At 36.3% G+C, this 18,991-nt stretch overlaps 3 protein-coding genes across 9 annotated transcripts in view; 2 read left to right on the top strand and 1 right to left on the bottom strand.

Annotated features, from left to right (window-relative positions):
• LOC129565147 (breast cancer anti-estrogen resistance protein 3 homolog) overlaps positions 1-18,549 on the bottom strand; it is a 31,819-nt gene extending 13,270 nt beyond the window's left edge. For 2 of the 7 annotated variants that reach the window (XM_055439679.1, XM_055439680.1), the window contains exons 1-2: positions 3,057-3,717; positions 2,594-2,696 (exon numbers count right to left, since the gene is read on the bottom strand). In XM_055439679.1, coding sequence (XP_055295654.1) covers positions 2,594-2,696; positions 3,057-3,192 — 239 coding nt within the window. In that variant the 5' untranslated portion in view covers positions 3,193-3,717. Of the gene's footprint in view, positions 1-674; positions 1,386-2,593; positions 2,697-3,056; positions 3,724-3,802; positions 3,932-4,230; positions 4,511-7,926; positions 9,732-18,467 lie in introns of those variants that run through there. The other 5 variants (XM_055439677.1, XM_055439675.1, XM_055439678.1 and 2 more) reach the window with 5 other exon arrangements.
• On the top strand, positions 11,587-13,047 carry LOC129565150 (uncharacterized). Its single transcript, XM_055439685.1, has 5 exons — positions 11,587-11,745; positions 11,862-11,992; positions 12,068-12,213; positions 12,386-12,567; positions 12,870-13,047. Exons 1-5 carry the CDS (start codon positions 11,587-11,589, stop codon positions 12,978-12,980), a joined length of 729 nt encoding a protein of 242 aa, XP_055295660.1. The 3' UTR covers positions 12,981-13,047.
• LOC129564957 (SET and MYND domain-containing protein DDB_G0273589-like) lies at positions 16,321-17,943 on the top strand. Its single transcript, XM_055439210.1, has one exon. It carries the CDS (start codon positions 16,321-16,323, stop codon positions 17,929-17,931), a length of 1,611 nt encoding a protein of 536 aa, XP_055295185.1. The 3' UTR covers positions 17,932-17,943.
• Positions 18,550-18,991: the final 442 nt, after the last annotated feature.

Genomic DNA, 18,991 nt, shown 5'->3' with positions numbered 1-18,991 from the left:
CCAAAATAATGTAGGTAAAACGGTTGATGTCAGGTAGAATCAAATATTTAGATCAAATTATGTTAAGCTCGGATAAAAAAAATCCAATCAAAACAGCGATTTGAATAAATTGCAGGCCATTTTGGGTGAATAAAAGAAACACGAAAAGCGTCTGTCTGTTGAATTAATGAAAATAATAATAAGATTACAATGTGACGTCGACTGACACAGAATTGTTCATTTCCACTTAGTTTGAGCCAGGCTTCGCGGCAAATGAAGAAGAATGGCATAAAAGTCGATAATGTTTTTTATGGATAATAATTTCTTAGCGGAAATGAATCTTTTTCATTCGAATGTCACCGTTTCACGCCTCATGAAAAGCGACTTTGACTCGATAACACTTACATTTTGCCATTTGGAGTCGAAACCCCCCAAAAAAAACGCACACAATAAGAATTGTGGATGGTGATAGCGAGCGGGTGCGAAAACGAGCGAAAAAAAGAGTCGACAACAACGAAATGGAATCATCGAGACGTTTTATAATCGTCCCGCAACATAAACGCCCAAAAGACTGTATCGCATGGATACAACAATTCGAGACAGAGAAGAGACACACATATACACATACGAGTGTGAGAGAGTTAGAATTGAATTTGCAGAAAAGAAGAAAAAAGACATAGGCACACAATACACACCTTCTTCTTATTTTCCATTTGGAGTAGCTGTGTTACGACTGTATCCCATTGAATTGTGCTCGTTCATGTCTGCCGATTTTCGTTCTCTTTTGTTTGGGTTCAACACAATTTAGCGATAGGCGTACAATCAAAACATAAAAATCAATCGATAGACATTTTCATCCTTTTATTGCCATTTAGATTGGTTTCGATTCGATTTCACTTTGTTCGCCGCAAATTTGTTACAAAAATCTCGACGAAACTATCAGTCACTTATGCGATGGTGTTGATATAGAAAAAAATCCACTCGCTTTTATGAACTGCTTTTCTATTGAGCTCGAGTCTAACTAGATTTTCTAAACTTTTGGCTTTAAAAGAGTCTGCTGAGCAAAGATGATGTTTGCTATGCTAATTTTTCACATACATACACACACACTCGTTGCACTTGACAATTTTTCCCTTTGATTCGATTTTTTTTCTTCACTACTCTCGGGAAGAGAATCTCTCACTTGATAATGCTAATGTTCACATGAATGAATTACTCTTGAAAATTTGCAATGAGTTTTTTTACGACTGGAAAACGCCTTTCACATTGAAACGATCGAATCCCCGAAGGATGTCATTTTATGGCAAATAAAAGTCACTATCAATACATAAAATTTCGTAGGTAATTTCACTTCTCTTGTTGCTTTCAATCACATTTCACTTTTTACAATTACCACAATTGCACGGCAGTGTTTTTCTTCTCTGTGCAACGAAAAACGACAAAGTTTAAATGTACAAAATAAAAACGATAAAACACAAACTCGAATGCAAAACTGGTAGATAGAGAATGAAATAAGAAAAAAAGCGAATAGCGCGTACGCCCGCCAAAAACACACAACCGTACAAAAGGATAAAACGCTGAAGACTAGACATTGAGACCCCAGGCCTTAACTCGATTCACGGTCTTTGTTAGAGAGTATAACCACTCCGCGTACCAATACAATCACACATGCACACCGTTCAATCTAGCCCGCGCGCACACAATCAACCACGTCACCCATACACACACACATTCGCTCAGCCAATACTCTTTGACTCACATCCAGTAGCAGTTCATCCAACTTTGATTGTTTACAATGCCACTGACGAAAGCAGCGGAAAAAAAGAAAACATTGCGAGTGACTTGTGTGCGACACATGCATGTGCACTACTTCGAGGCACCATTTCTTCGCTACATGTTTTTTTTTTCATTGTTGTTGTTGCAATTCCCTTTTTTTTTCAATTAACCACACGCTCATTTACTACTGCACACAGGCACACGACTAAGTTCAACGTCAGCAGCAGCAGCGGCAACAAACAACGAAATTGAATGTTTGGTCGCTGTCATAAACAGTCGTTAATGGATGTCTTGAATGCAAATGGGACGATTTTTTCCTTTTTTATTGGCTATTTCATTTATGAATCAATTTTTATTAATTTAGAGCAAACAGAGTCAAAGGCACTGCAAATGGACTGCCTTGAGACTTGCCGTTTTCAATTCCATTCAATGAACTTAGAATGAAGGGAGACAGTCAAACGAGAGAAACCGCGTTTGTAGCATCTTCAAAGCAATCAATCTTTCAAAAGGATGATTCGCATAGTGGTTCGTAAATATTATCGCCTTTACAAACATGAAGAGGCAACGTGCAATACACATGCATGCTCGGTTTTGCGATAGTAACACTTAACACATATATATATAGCATTTTCACGTACGTATCGATTGGAAATGCGCAAAACACGAGTGCGCATTCTATCCGATACAACCGACGATTTACAACCGAACAGGGCTGAACTCTATTCGATATGTATGCAACGAGGGAAATGGAATTGTCAATACGCGACCATTTTTTTTAACTCAATAGAAATCATTTAACTCAATGTACCAAACGTAATGCACCAAAAAATATACTCACATTGGTACGGTTTCTTTCTGCTTCTTGTCTTGAACCATACTGTAGCGTTGCGTTTTTCGCGCGGTTGTCTTTCGATTAAAGGTAGTCACAGTACTTGATGAACCTGAAAAATGAATATTTACTTTTTATTGAGTCATTTTTGTTTTCTCTTCTATGCATCAATGAATGGTTGATAGCAATCTTTTATATCAGTTCGATTCAACGGTTTCAAGATTTAGAAAAAAAAAAACCAATTAAATGAGGTACTTTTAAACAGAGTGTTTTATTACCAAAGTCTTTGGTCCAAAGTTTCAATTTCAAATTCTATTCAAGTAAATTTCATTCTTCAAAGGATTTTCTCCGAAATTTGGATCATAGAAGTACCATGGGTCAAATATATTTTTAGATATCAAAACAGATCAAAGATCTTATGCCAATTAAATCAAAAATTTAATTTCACCACATCAATCACAAGACATTTTACCAGATAAACAGCAAAAATAAGTGAAACGACACTGTTTTCTCTCCGCGCCACTCATTCTTCCACTTGAAATTAAGGAATCCGATGACAAATGATTATCCTTTTCATTTATTCTCGTTTTTTTAACCTTTTTCTCCATTGTAACACGTTACTTTTTTACTAATTTAAATCGAGTGTTTTATTCACGAAACTACTTCATCAACTGACTAGAATGTGTTCTGTACGTCAATGCTGAAGCAAACTTTATTGCATGGGTGCGAATGAATAAAGATAAAAAAAAATATTCACACGATTGCACAAAAAACAAGAATTAGCATACGACTTCTAAATGGGCTGATTTGCACGTATGACAGTTTGTGTGTGTTGTTGCCAAATCGAACCAAATTCCCACACACAATCATGATTCATGAAGCGATCGGTTGAAACAAAAATCGACTCTCAATATGTGCAAACAAATATATGAAAATAATTGACGTAAACACATGCAAATGCGATAACGGTGACGATTTATTTTCTCTGTTTAACTTGCCATGTTCGTATTTATCACGAAACGCCACCAAACTGGATACGATACGCGCCCGGTGAGCCGAGTTTCGAACCCCTAGTTGTTTGATATCGGCTTCGCAAAAGTATATCAATTCCTCCACACCGATGAACTTGGAAAAGCTTTCTGCAGCGGAATCGGGGAAAAAAGGAAAATGCTTTTACTCATCAGGATACTAAATGTGGTTTTGGTTGAAGATATTTACTGTTGTACTGCGGCAAGTCGAGCATCTCGAGCCAAGCGGATATTTCGAAGTGTGGATGTCGCGGCAATACCATTATTGGACCCATTTCCTTTTTGCTCAGTGTGGAAAATCGAAAATTCCATGCCATACCTTGATGAAAAATGTAGACAAAAAAATTAAATTAATAAAAACAATCAATGGAGTGAATCGTGTTTATATTCGAGAGAACTAATTTCAATCAAATGCAAAAAACTACAACTTTTAAATGCCTAAATGGTACTAAACACATTGACTAAAGTGTAATTCACAAAATGCAAACCACTTTGCGTAATGACAAACGTAAAAAAAACACATTTTAGATGTTGTTCCATAAAACCAGCATTGACAAGTTCCGCTTCAGAAATTAGCACATATACTAAGCTGAGGCTCATATATGAGTGCAGCATTACCGTTACAATTCGTATGCAACTAAATTCGAAAACAACGTTCACAAAATCTCGGCGAAACTTTCACGTGAAATTGAATCGCTTTGACGGTGGAGCTGTATAAATTGCTGTTTACGCACTACTAATTTCATTCGGTTCCCTTTGAGCAACGCGAGCGTGTTTCTATTGAATGATGACGGTAAAAACGATCAATAAACGCGTCTAAATCGTTCGTTTTACATGTTGTCGTAGTCGTCGACATCGTCGAAGTTATCGTAACGTAAACACATGGAAAAGAAACACGCGCACACTATCTAACCGATCACTTCATTCAATTACAATTCAATAAAAACATTTACGTGAGACGTGTTGGGACCAACACCTTACCGAACGCACTCAATTACCAGCCATTTCACACGTTCACTTCTATTGGGAAAGAGCGTGTGGGTTTGCGTTACGTATCTGTGTTTACGTGTGATGATAGTAGACAAGCAAATGAGAATACGATAAGCGAAACGAAAGCAAAATCGAGAGAGAGAGAGAGAGAGAGAGGGGGGAGGGAGGGATAGAGATGGAAGTATACGCGGCGATCGATAGCCTGCAGTTGTTCAAACATTGTCACCTTCGAAATAGCGAATTACATCGCATGCCGTCGTCGCACGTTCATTCTAGGCGATATTCGCAAGAGCAGAGTCAATTTGTCGTACAGAGACATCGATTATCGAAAGAAATCCAGAGGAAGTTGAGTTGTAATCTTTTGAGACTGACATCACAAAACCGGATTTAATTGAAATTCTCGACAAGAGAATCTGTATGCGATTTTGCCTCAATGGAAAACGAAGTTGACTGTATTGTTTGAGACGGTGGTTATCAGTATGTTTAAATCACTTTAAGCCCAAAGCCGAATCGCTTGCAACAAAATAAAATGAAATTGCATTCATGCCGTATGTGCCAATGTTTTTCATTGCTTCTTGACAGCATACTGTGTGACTGTTCCAAGCCCAAATGCCTACACACAATTTCATTCACTTGCAAGTTGCATCGTAAATCCATTCAAAACACCGGAGCCGACTGCAGTTATATCTTTTTCAGATAGGCATCTATTTTCAGTCGGTGTAAATTCATTACAATGGAACAGAACAGTTTACACCAAAGTGATGATTTGATACCAATGACAACACCATCATCATAAACTGCATATATTGTAGCAAAGCCCCCATTGATTCTTTTCTGTACATTGTTTACTGGATCTGGTCGAACAGGATTGATGATCAACAATTTACAAGATTATAAAATTTGTACGAACGATGCTGGATAAAAATAGAGTTCCACCAATGAATGTTTTTTTTTTGGTTTCCTTGCTGCGAAGAGGCAGCTACTGGTCGTTGTTAATGACTCGTTGGAGGTGCAGCATGAATGCTGTGAACGAGCACATGCAAATTGTAATCGACAGTAGCTTCGTAGGCGGACACTGTACATGAATGAAACCGTCGACAAAATAGCCCAACACACAGACAACACCTAATGGAATTACACAAAGTCATTAAAGTTCGATAACGTAATAAATGCTTGAAGCAGCAAAAAGAACAAGATCTATTTGCTGTGATTATCAACAAACACAGAAAAATTATAGTGCAAGCGATAATCTTCATTTTGTGAGTTGGCAACGGATTTACGCCAATGTTATTAATACTATGCGTTGGTAAACAGCAAAAATTCAGCCTAGGCTCGTCTGTTTACAGCTATAAATGTGAGGAGTGACACAGAACAAACTATAATAAAGCGGCCGAGATAAGATTGACGACGTGCAACATGAAATTCAAAACAAAAGACTCATGCAGTCACTTGAAATGCGATGCAATGGCATCCATTGTCGGTGCAATGCAGAGGTTTTTGTATTTGTGAAACCTACTTTTGGGCTTAGTTCACGTGTTTTTTTTCCTTCGAAGAATGAAACATCTTGTTTGTGTCAAACAAATTGTATGTCGCTTAACTATTTATCAATGAAAATCATTTGAAGAACGTGTTATCATGGTTAAGAAAAGAGTACGTGTAAAATGTTTACGAGGTACTCATAACTTATTTTCTTTAAACATTGTTCAGTATTCAATGAGCATTGCAAAGATGAAAAAAAAACACACAAAATCAAACAATACACCAAAAAACATTGAAAATAAAAATGTGTTCGACTACACATTTGGCATATAAAATAGGAATGATTAATTGAGAACCGCAATAAATTGACATTTCAATCGATTGGTCATGTCCTTATTCAGAATGCACAGTGAACACAACAAAAACCCATGCCGTCTGCGCAACCACGTTGTGCATATTTTATGTAGTTGTACGTCAAAAGTAATTATCTTCAAAAGCCAATGTCTTCAATTGAAATGTCACTTGTGTATGTCTGTGTTACTCCGGTGTTATTGGATAAATCGAATCATTGGTGCAGATTGTGATTCGAACATGTTTTGCAGTGAAATGTTGTCGATCGGAGTTATTGAATAATTTAGAGTTGCATTGTTGAATTTTACCGCATAATACGGTAGAACCGAGTCGGTTCAACTGACATGTAACCCAAATCTATTTAATTGAATTTGATTTATTGAGTCATTTTATCGGGCAAACTGGCAATGATTATAAAATATTCTGCACTTTTTTATCTGGAGGTAGAGACCGAGACCGCGGCTGCTTTGTCAGAATTCGAAATAAATTCAGTTCAAACAAATTTTTTTACTATGTAAACTTGGCCAAACATTGTAACAACCATAAAAAAAATACTGTTTGTTTGACACTTCGACTATCGAAAAATTGAATAACTGTGCCGTGAATTGGATATTCAAAGTGACTTTTCACAGGCAATTACCGGTTAAATTTAATGTGACGTTGTGTGCAATTGTGTGCCATTTTCATCGCATTTAAATGGTAATTGGTGCCCCTCCAGTTTTGCCTATAAATAATTTATACACATAATTTTCATGCACACGTATAATTTTTTTTTCCTACTCGATACATCAACTTTTCCGTGGATCAATGAATCGATTGCCATTTAATTTTATATTTAAATGCATGAAACGGTGAATCGACGAGTTTATTCCGTTTGCAAGAGTCATGGTTCACGTAGACACAAACACTTGAGACTATGCAACAGCCCGACGACCACGAAAAAAAAAACCAGACCAATCTCTGGTGTGAGCACAAAATCGAGTCGAACAAGAGATTGAGAGAGAAAAAATATGCATCAATAAATTATCGCTTAATTACACTGTTTTAATTTTAACTTCTGCCTGGATAAGTGGGGTTCTGTGTGCGCTCAATCTTTTATATTAAATCTCGTTCCATCGGTTGCTCCGTAATCGACGTGGTTACTGTGTGTTTTTTTCTTCTCTTCTTCTTACTGCGAAGATTATGTTTTTGCATTAAAAGTTTTTAATTTGAGAATGAAGACGGAGCAAAAAAAAAGTTTTATCCAACCACCACCAACAACAACAACAGCAGTGTGGAATGGAAACCGACAATTTGCGCGTTGCACTCACCGAATGGAAAAGGATGAAAAAATCAGACCAATGGATAGATGAACAAAAAAAATTAAATGTATAAACAGCTTGGCGAAAGAGAGGGAGAGAGAGAGAGAGAGAGAGAGAAAAACGTGGCCGACATAAAACAGAGTTGAAAGTTAAACCACAGGAATGAAAAAAAAACAATGCAAAACATACGTACTTTGGCTTCGCCGTGGCGTTTTCAATTTACTTGATGATTTTCCCATTTTTGTGTTGTGTTCGATGCAAGAATGTTTTTTTATCTCCCGAAATTTCTCACTTACAATGCGGTTTTTCCGAAAGAGTTCGTTGTGTTTTCAACTAACAATGGCTTGTTATGGCTTTAAATCAATTTATCCGTTTTATCGGCAGATTCGACATTTAAACACATCACTGATTCTAAATCGATGTACAATGTACATTGACCAAAAAACTCAGCAAGTGAAAGAGAGGAAAAACGCGACGCCAAACTTCACCAAAATAATTATGTTTAACTCGACACTTGTTTCACTCTGTTCGGTAGAACAACAGCAGTAGAAAATATTTCTTTCGCTCAGATGGTTTTGGTTTTCGTTTTGATTTATGGTTCTATAAAGTTAGTTGCTATTGCTGGTTCGTTCGTTATTTTTCTTCTGATGTTTCGATGCATTCAACATTTTCCACAGCACAATCCGACATTTTCACTCAACGATTGTTCTTTAGCTAGCACAAAACCTATGTTTATGAGCGCAAAAAGGTGAATTATATTCCAATGACCAAGAACATAATAAACAGGTTTTTATCATCAGCATTTCTATTTCAAGCGTTTCTTCTTCTTCTTCTTCTTCTTCTTCTACTTTTTCTTGTTCACAGATCTTTCCACAACTAAACAATAGTATTTACATTTCGCATGGTGCACACCGTGTAAATGTCATGAACAAACTAAAACAAACTGTTCGTCTCAACGCATGAGCATACATAACTGAATTTCCAAGAAGTGTTGATGTTGCAAGTCATAGCAAAAAGTCATAAAAACCCATAAACATAAATTGTTGTTTTTTCGGCTTTTGTTGTAAGTTTAAAAAATGCCAGAATTCACAGCGACACTTTTCATTCCACGTGTAATTCGATATTGCGGCACTTTGTTTCTCGGTTTTTTCATTATTTTTTTTTCATTCAGAACGCATCGACCGCACCGCCGCCGACGACGACGATGTTACAATCGTTTTAACGAAAATGTTGCAAAAGGAGACACCACACAACAGCACACAAACATTTTTGCTTACACATTAGAATCAAATTTGCCATACATATTTTTGTTCGCTTTCTTTTGTGGTTTTGTTTTGTCGCTGACGTTCTTTTTTTCTCTACTTTTTTAAAATGAATGGGAATCGGCATCGAACTGGTGCGGAACAAGTAGACTGACTTCTTTTTTTCTTCATCGTTGTCGTTAACTGAACGTAGACAAAATAATCGTTTTGCATGCACTTTATGAATGTGTATGATTTTCAATTCATAATTTCTGGGCACTGTGGCCAGAAGAGAAAATCCTGAACACACACGCGGGACACATTAATTTATCGTTTTCTAAATAACATTACGCAAATTGAGATACCACACAATTCAATTTCATTTTGAAATGAGCGTGCACGTTTTTCAAGTTTCCGTTATCTTTGGAACGTCGACGACGACGTCAAAAAAATAGCTTTCGAATCGAGAGCAATTGACTGGGCTTCATGTCAACTTTTATTGAATTCTTGCAATTTGATAAGAAAACCAACGCACAGAATAACATTCCAACTACAAACGATCACTTCGGCGACTTATTTTCAACTATGGTAATTTTTTGTTGCTTTTTTCATTTTAAAAGTGAAACCACAACACAGCGCCCGCTTAAAATAACATTAACCCAAACAGTGGCGTAGCTTCAACTATTGGAAATGCCACTCGGCTAATAAATAAACGACGTCGCACGAATGATCGCCAAGCAACGCTCTGCTTTGGGTTAACACACTGTTTGAATTGGTCTAATGTTGTGTGCTTGTGTACGTGTGTGTGAGTGAGAGCGAGACTTATTCAAAGTATAGTGGCAATTTTGAAACCAATGAATTTGAACGTTGGTTATTGAAACGAATCGCAGCCACTCACTCAACGATAGCGTTTATACCTTGACAGCCACAATTAATTACGTTTTGTTGCCACAACTGGATTCAAAGTTCTTTGCTACTTTTTTTTTCTTCTTTCTCTCTTCCACTGTACACATTTATCAATGTAAATATTTATCAGATTTACCTTTTTTGTCATCGTACGCTATTCATGTCCATTGACATCTTTTTCAGGTTGATCCTAAGCCATGTCAGATACAATTCACCGTTTGATTTATTTGTGTGTTTGCATGAAGAAACATTTTTGATTTAATAAAGTCTCCGTTTCAACATTTATTTTTGGTTGAATGAAACCAAATACGCATATTATGGCTGCACACAAAATAAACGCACGAGAGCATAAGTATCAAAGCAACAGCGCAACACGTTTTTGAGACCAGCAACCGGTACCCAAAGCGGATTTTGATGATTTTCTTCTGTTTTGCTCAAATTCGATTCGCATATTTCCTTCTTTTGCCAACAACTTGTTATTATCTTTGATTCGAAAATTGAATTAAGTTTGTCGATCAAACGAATTTATCCAACATTTCATCACAACCATGTATGCAAATTGGAGATTATCTCACGAACATTGCTCTTTTCGTTGCTTCCATAATGCTTTTTTTCGTTGCTTCCATAATGCTCTTTTTATTGCTTCACGCTTTAAAAGTAACCAATGCGACTTTGTAGATCGACTTACTGGAATTCGGGATGAAATAATGAATTTTTTCTTCAGAAGTTGAAAAATAACTCTTCACATCATAAACAACGAGGAATAAATGAAGAGAGATACTTGTTTCTGTTGGATCAATGTCCTTTTGTTGAAAATGCGACGAAAATAATTTCTTCTACGGCACGTTTTGAATGAATTCCGATGAATTTTATCTGATGCTACTTTTCTTTAAAGAATTTTAGCTTCTGTCGCGTTCGATATCGCTCCGGCTTTAATCATCGAATAAATAGAAAATGTAAACAGTATTTATCACGACGCAACTATTTTTGAGCCCAAAATGAATGAATCGCATTGCTTCTGTTGTTATGTATAAAATGTAACAAAGTACGTAATTTATGTGCGTCGATTGTTTGCTTTTTAGTTTATCTCTCCATTTTTTTTGTGTTCAATTTTCTCCGGTCGCCGTCGTTTAGACAACACCGACAGACATTGAAATTTTTTCTTATGATTTTAAAGTAAGTGCTTTGTGTGTGTGTGTGTGTGTGTGTGTGTGTGTGTGTGTCGTAAAATGCAGCACGATAAATAAATAAATAGAAAAGTCTAACTAGAACAATGGCATTTATTGTTACGTAAAATCGGTATGTCCATTATCACGCGCATTGGTGTATGGTTCAGTTGACAGTGACACACTTTTCACTGCATTCAATGAATGTTCATCATTGCCATCCATTTTATTGATTGCTGTCGGATCAATTGTAATGTGATTTAGAAATCAAATGAAATGGACATGATTGTTCTGCGATACACGCCCTCAACTTTCGACCAATGCAGAAGAAAAAGGAAAAAAACAAAAAATTAGCGGAAAATCGCCATGCATGCATGGGCTATAACCCAGTTTAAGTGTCTATAAATAGCTGGCAAATTCCATTTTCCAAGCTTATTTGCACAAAAACAATCGATTCGATAACACACACGATTCCCAATTTCTGTGATATTTTGTTTTAAACCGAGCTTGTAACAAACGGAGAGAAACAGAAAGAAAAAAATGTTGATTTTCAGGCATGTGAACAATCAAATATTTACATTTTTGTGGTGTATTGTGTTTTTGTGCAATTTTCATCAAATCCTTGGGCACACATCAGCTGATTCATGGCTCGTATTTGCACGTGAAGCTAAAAAAGTTCTAAGCAAATGCTATAAAAATGTACGTGAATTGTGGAACTGATTATTATTCATTGCGATAGTAAAATTATAATTATTCGAACAAAGTTTTTGAGCAAAAAAATGAAACTGTTGCTAAGTTGATCTAATTATTTGCAGCACACAGTATTAGCTGATTCATGGTCGTGCCTCAAACACAACAGTTTACTACTGTTTGATGATATAGCAAAGAATGATAGGATTCCACTGACAGACTACGTTGAATTACTTCGACGACCAGATGTGAAAACGTAATTTTTTTTATTAAAATTAAAACAATTTTCATATTACAATGAATGTAACGAAAATTACGCTCAATTTTGTAGCTGGCATAATGGGAACTACACTCAATTACCAGCACAAAGATATTATGATGTTGATTTAGATAATTCCACTTGGAGTGAGGAGTTGAAGGAACGTGTCTTCGGACTGTTTGACACTCATGGTGTCCGGTTGGTACTTCAAGAATCAGGTAAATTAACTTGACTCTCGAAAATATATTTTGATCTTTTAAAAAGACTTTATTTCGCCTTAAAAGAGACTCTCTGAACGGACACAAGAATTGTGCAATTTCCTGGAAAAACTATCGAATTTTTCTTAGAAATGTATTTCAAGTGCCACAAAATTATATTTTTCATCCTTAGAACATGGTGAAGCAAGAGGAAGACATAGACGTAGAATGATGCCAGCGATGGTATTCGGTATGGCTGCTTTAGGTTTGGTCATCATTCCGTTAGGTTTCCATATCATGGCCAATATTGCTGGATTAGCGTTGCTGCTTGGTAAAATGGCGTTGCTAATAGCAACGATTACCAGCTTAAAACGGGTAATTTGATGTTAAATTGGTGTTCATCTGGAATGTCAAAGTTATAGTATAGCTAGCGATTGGCTAGTAGTGGAGCACATTAGATGCCATAAAATCCCTCAAAAAACCATTTAGCAAAATAGAATCAATTCATAGATCCGCCAAATTAGTGGGTATTTTGATTTTTTTTATGATTCATTCTCATATTTCAATGTGCTAACAATGTGCTTTAGGTTTGATATTCCAGTTCGGCCAGTGAGAGATAGAAAAAATAGTAAGTGTTGAGCCAAGTTCGAGTTTCTTGTATTTCTTTTTCGATGCAGTTAGCGGCACCAGGCACACATTTTGGGTTATACACAGAACATCAACATGCGTACTATCCTCCACAATATTGGGAGAGAAACGATCGCAACGATCGCAACGGTCGTTATTAATCAATCATATGCCAGCTAGTAGTGTTCTTATCATCGATTTAGCCGTCAATTTTAGAGTGTAGCACATGACGACTAATCATTCATCAGTGAAATTAAAAATCAGATTATCCTCCTAACTCTCTCCCAACAATTCAAGTCGAAGTCATAATAAAGAGGAATATTTTTTAAAACCAATTTTATCATTCGTTTCTTTGTACTTCTAAAAAAAAGGCAAAAATTATGTTCCAAAGTAAAGCGGCCGTTTGCACTTGTTCGCCAACATTCATATGGGCTTGAAATATATGGTATTGCACACACGAACTGCACATATTTCCATTGTCGCGCATTCATTTAATTCGAACGCAAATCAAGTTAATGCATAAATGAATCTTTTCATTCACAAAATGCATTTAAATACCAAACACGTCCGCGTACATCGTAAACATACCGTCAACTTGCATTCACACACACACACACACACACACACACACACGGTCTCTTTCTCTAGCGCTCGTGCAGACTACCTACTAGACTCTTTACTGCACGTACGCTTTGCTTGAACGCTCATTGCATTCAACATTAAATGAGCACAAATAAACGCCTACCATTCCGAATGGATGTGAAGCGAAAGAGAACGGGAATTTTGGGTGCAGTCGAAATGAAGTATGCGCTTCATTTAAATCAATTGCCATTAAAATTACACTAGATAAATAAGTAATAATACGGCGTTGAATTGGCTCTTGATGGCAAAAATTCCATTTACATTTGAACACCCGGCACCGAACGAGGTCTTTTTGCGTAGCAAAATTCGTATCAATGACTTTTGAGAGCACATGAGTATGCACAAATTCGCAGGAAAATCCATTTGCGGCTCAGCGCTTAATTGGATTAATAATTTTATTGCATTATCAAGCATTTATCTATTGATTATTATCATTTGTACTATCTTAATTAAATTGAAACACCAACGCATCGCTTGATTTGCCTCTAAATGACTTTAGACGTTGGTATTGGAACCGGAGGTGATTGTAAATTAGAACAGTGCAGCAGGTACACTCAGTGACTGATTACAACAACAAAATACACACGTTGCGCCCATTCTAACTAAATCAAATGCAGCTGAAAGGTACCATTAATGGTGTCTAGAAAAAGGCCGTGAAAAAGTCGAAAAGGCAACATTTGAAAAATATTTTTATTGAAAATTCACAGGCTTGAAAAATGTGGGAAAAATCACAGAATTCTTCAAACGAGAAAACTTGGGAGAAATCAAGGAAAAGACTTGTGAAAAAAGTCATGGTAAGTCATAACTCATAACGAACATGTAAAATACGTAGGACGATTTCTTACGCAATAAAATTTCAATTCAAACGAAAGAAAAAATGCAGCAATTTTCCGTTTCTCTTCACACAATCAATTTAAGAACGAAAGTGAATGGGAATTGAGTCATTTTTAGTAGTAGACACAATAATTTCGTGGCTAAAAATGTTGGAACCGAAAGCATTTTCGCGTTGTTTATGCCGTCTATTTACAAAGCACTTAAATGCGAAGATGTGAATGCTCTTTGTTTACAGAGTAACCAGATCGTGTCTTTTGTCAGCATCGAGAATATTCCGAGTGAATGTGGTCGTGGTGAGATTGGCTTTTGTTTGAAAACTGTTTGCGACTCATTCCAAAATTAAAATGAATGGTCGCATTAAACCGAATTGTAGTCGTCAATTGTATAAATATAAACTGGATAAGTTTTCATAAATATTTGCATTTTTCACTTAGTACAGCTTCGGCGAATGGCGTTCTTGTGTTAACAAACGCGATAAATTCTGCTTTATTTTTGTTGCTTGTACAAACAAATACACCAAGTCATTTGAAATACGTGTAAATGTTGAATGTTCGCTCTTGAAACACCAAATGTTCGAAATTCATTCTATCATGCTCTGTATTCGAATGTGTGTGTATTTGTGTGCAAACAGTCGCTAGCTATACGGCTGTCATCATGCCAAATGAAACGAGTACGAACTTTCTATCCGACTAATAATGAATTATCGCTTGAATTACTTTGCACAAATTATGGTTTCTGTTTCTTGGTTTTCAATTGTAAACGTACGTCGAAACAAAATGAAATGAAAAACCAACACGCTCGTACCACATCTCGATTCGAATCACCTCTGCACTTTAGAACTTAATCTCTTGCTGTGTGTGTGTCTCTCTCTCTCTCTTCTACAGTTCCTTCCGTTCACTTGTGCACTAAATCAATCGTAACGAGAAGGTGACACCTGTACACCACTCCATTGTGTTCCATCCGGAATGTATTTAACCTTTAGCCAAAAACAATTCCCCGATATGCGATGAATTCCATTCCATTTTGTAATATATTATTGAAATGCCAGAGAGCATGGCATAGATGCAACAAATCCCAAAATCAGTATTACGACTGTGTTATTGAAATCGATGATAGATAATTTTATTGCAGCATATGCTAGAGCATATTATGTGATGGCTATGCATTGCCAAAATGCTTAATGCTTCAAAATAATTCATGGAGTTATGCATTTCTCGATTAAACCGAATATTCTGTTGTTAAATTCCAAGTAAACCAAGTGAAGTTGAATTGTGCCAAAGTTGATCTTGTTGCTTGTTAAGTGTCAAAAGTAATAAATTACATTGTTATTATTGATTCGGGATGTTAAGGCTTTTGTTTATCTCGACTGCTTGAAACATGAAACACAATTTCCGAATGAAGAGTTGAAACGGTTCTCTTGCAAACAGCACTGGAATAGCCTGCTTTCGAGTTTGAACATTGTTTATGTTTAAAGTTTATTTCCTCTCGATGTTTATAACGATTAATATTCATTTCAACGAAAACCGTGCGGCAGCCATGTCATGGCATGAGGTGGCAATATTTTGTTTGGTTGCTTGTTTTTTGTTTTGAATTTTGATGACTTGGAGCACATTGATTATTCGTTTATTCTTCGGACTGACTTTTTTGGCGCTCACGTTCACTTCGTATAAACATGAAAAATCTTTTTCTATTGCACACTAACCCAATGAGTTGAATGTATGTCAATTCGTGTAACACACTCACAGATTTTGGTTTATGTTGAACCCATCTCAATCGAATTAACGTCAATATTCGTTTATGTTGAACTTATCGCCGCATTCGTCGAACATTTCTCATTCGGCTGTGAACCAAAGAAGTGATCACATCGCCAGATTGTAATTGAATAACAACAATTTTTTGGACACAACCCAAAGTGACAGTTTCGCCGATTCTTGAGTATAGCTTGAAGTGACAGTTTAAAAAAATTGTCACTAACCCAAATAGTTTAGCTAAAGAGATTTTTTTTTCTCGAATTAATCCGTGATAATGTTGTGGCAAAAGGAGACAGCACATCAAAGTTCATTGTATATTGACCTGTGTCAATCGCTGCCGAACCATTCCAAACGAGTCGACGAAATGTATGAAAAAGTTCAAGCCAGTTTGGAGACCAACAAAGTTTTTTATGTAAAAAGTGATGAGGTGGCCGAGGAATATTGGCGACGCGGTAATAAGAAATATGGCGAGAAAAATTGGACAGAAGCGTTGGAAAATTGGAACTTGTCGTTGTGTTTCGCTCAGAAACAATCAATATTTCTTGGATTGGCCTATGGAAATCGATCTTCATATTTTCTGACGATGAAAATGTTCAAAAATTGCCTGATTGACATTGAGCTCGCCATAAAAAATCACTATCCACCGAAAATGTTGGCCGGATTGAACAAACTTAAGAATAAATGCGTGCAATCAATGCGAACGGAGAAGGACCAAAGTGATTCGCTACACACACATTTGGATTTTGAAGCCAATGCCAATTTTTCGAGCTTAGCGTGTATGGTGGAAATCCTGTACAACAGTGAATACGGTCGACATATCGTAGCCACCGATGACATTGAAGTGGGTAAAACGGTGATGGTCGAGCAAAGCTATCTGGGTGAAAGTGTTCGTGAAAAATATAAAACTTGTATCATTTGCCTGCGCACCAGAAGAAACCTCAAACCATGCCTGCAGTGTACCAAAGCAATGTTCTGCTTGGATTGCGAGAAAAGTGATCTACACCGTGCCGATTGCAATTTTCATCTGGGACCGTTTGCTACTTTTCTTGACACTAGTTTAGTGCGATCGATTTGGATGGCAAAAAATGCGTTTCAAAATGTGAATCAATTGATTACTATCATTGAAAAAATGCTGGCAAATCAACCACTACCACCACTGTCTGAACGACAGTCGAAATACCAGTCATTTTTCAATCTCTGTACGAATCAAAACAGCGAAATCAAAGCACAAATGATTTATTTAATGCATCAGAAAATTTTGAAACAGCCATCAATGCCTACATTTTTCAAAACCAAAGGGCAGAAACGCTTTTTGATGCATTTGATTTACCATCACATGATGATCATCAGAAATACGACGCAAACCATACGGTGCAGATCTATCGAAGGCAAACAATACATCAAGTCACATCAATTGAGCATCACCGCCTCGTATTTTAATCACTCTTGCGTGCCGAATGTATGCATCATTCATGCAAATGGCTTTATCAACTGCGTCACCATTCGGCCCATTAGGAGAAATGAACAACTGTTCGTGACGTACATTGATAACATCGACGAAATGTTCCCAGGCAAAGAGGACCGCCAAAAAGTGCTGCAAACCAGATACAATTTTCAGTGCGATTGTGCACTTTGTACGATGAATGTGGCGTCAATTTCGATGAAACAACTTCAAGTGGATGCAGACTACAAATTCATTCAATCGATGTTCAATACCGATTCATTGGCCAAAGGTTTATACAATCGTCAACAAATTGAATTGATGAAAGACAAATGCTGCAGTTTTTTAACAAAGAACGGATGGTGTGTTTGGTCCGCAGAAACCAGACACATTGCAAAAGTGTTTTGCCATTTAATTCGTAGATTAACATTGAAATTCAATTAGATTGAATCATTTATTAACATTATCAAGTGATAAGTGCATAGAATAATTTAAATCCTTCTATTTTTCATACCTTTTTTAAATTATACAGTGTACATTCAAATCCTAGTTTTAGTCTAGATATCGAAATGAAGACCTCATGTAGAAAAAATAAGCCAGAAACAAAAAAGTGAAGAAAAAATGCGTGAAATCAAAAAATGTGCCTTGAAATTGTAATTCTTGGGCAAATTAGTGTTGAGTTCGAATTATGAGTAGATATCGAATTAGTTCATTTGAAGTCAAAGGAACTCCCGCAATTTTTTTTTGCCGAGACGATTAGAATGCAACTGTTATCGTTTGGAATAAAATGAACATTTTTTCTACTTTCATTGTAATTTATCGTTCAATTTTCATTTGAGTCATTTTTTAAAATCATTTTTTGAAGGTATCAAGAATGGGTATATGCATTGCTCATACGAGAATGAATTACTGGTTGGATACGAAAATGAAACATTGGATAAGTATTTGATCATTTTTCTTTGAATACAGAATATACTCACGTTAGGCAAGGATCCATTTATTCAAACACATCCAATTTTCAGGGTGTATTTCACTTCTTCTTGTATAACTGAAAAAATAACTCATTAATAACAAACAGTTGAACGAACTTGTAATTTCTTGAAAACTTCGTAAGTATCACATGCACTTGAGTCTTTTGGTAATGTTCGCATAAAATGTAAGTAGCAAACAATTATTCTGAAACGTTTAATTTCGCCACAATTCTGTAAAATCTCGTAAACATTTGCTGTCACAAAAATTACTGAGTTTTTTTTTCATTCTGCACCGAAAGTATCACAGTTCAAAGAAAGTTTTAAGAATCAGCAAGAAATCTCACAGTCGACGGAAATAAATTTAACGTAAAGTAAACAATGTGCGATTTAATTTCCGCGGTTGCATTCACATCAATTGGTTTGGAAAGACTAAGTTCATCGCATTCGTTGGCAGAATTAAAGAGGCATACAAAAATACGTGTTCAGTTTTTGTGTTTTGTTCGTGTAACTTTGATTTTCTTCATACACGATGA

This window comes from Sitodiplosis mosellana, unplaced genomic scaffold (assembly GCF_009176505.1).
Source record: "Sitodiplosis mosellana isolate CC-2019 unplaced genomic scaffold, AAFC_SMos_1.0 Smas_scaffold_2, whole genome shotgun sequence".
Taxonomy (NCBI): Eukaryota; Metazoa; Arthropoda; class Insecta; order Diptera; family Cecidomyiidae; genus Sitodiplosis; species Sitodiplosis mosellana.
Note: the sequence above shows the minus strand (reverse complement) of the source record. Positions and strands in the feature narration are given on the sequence as shown.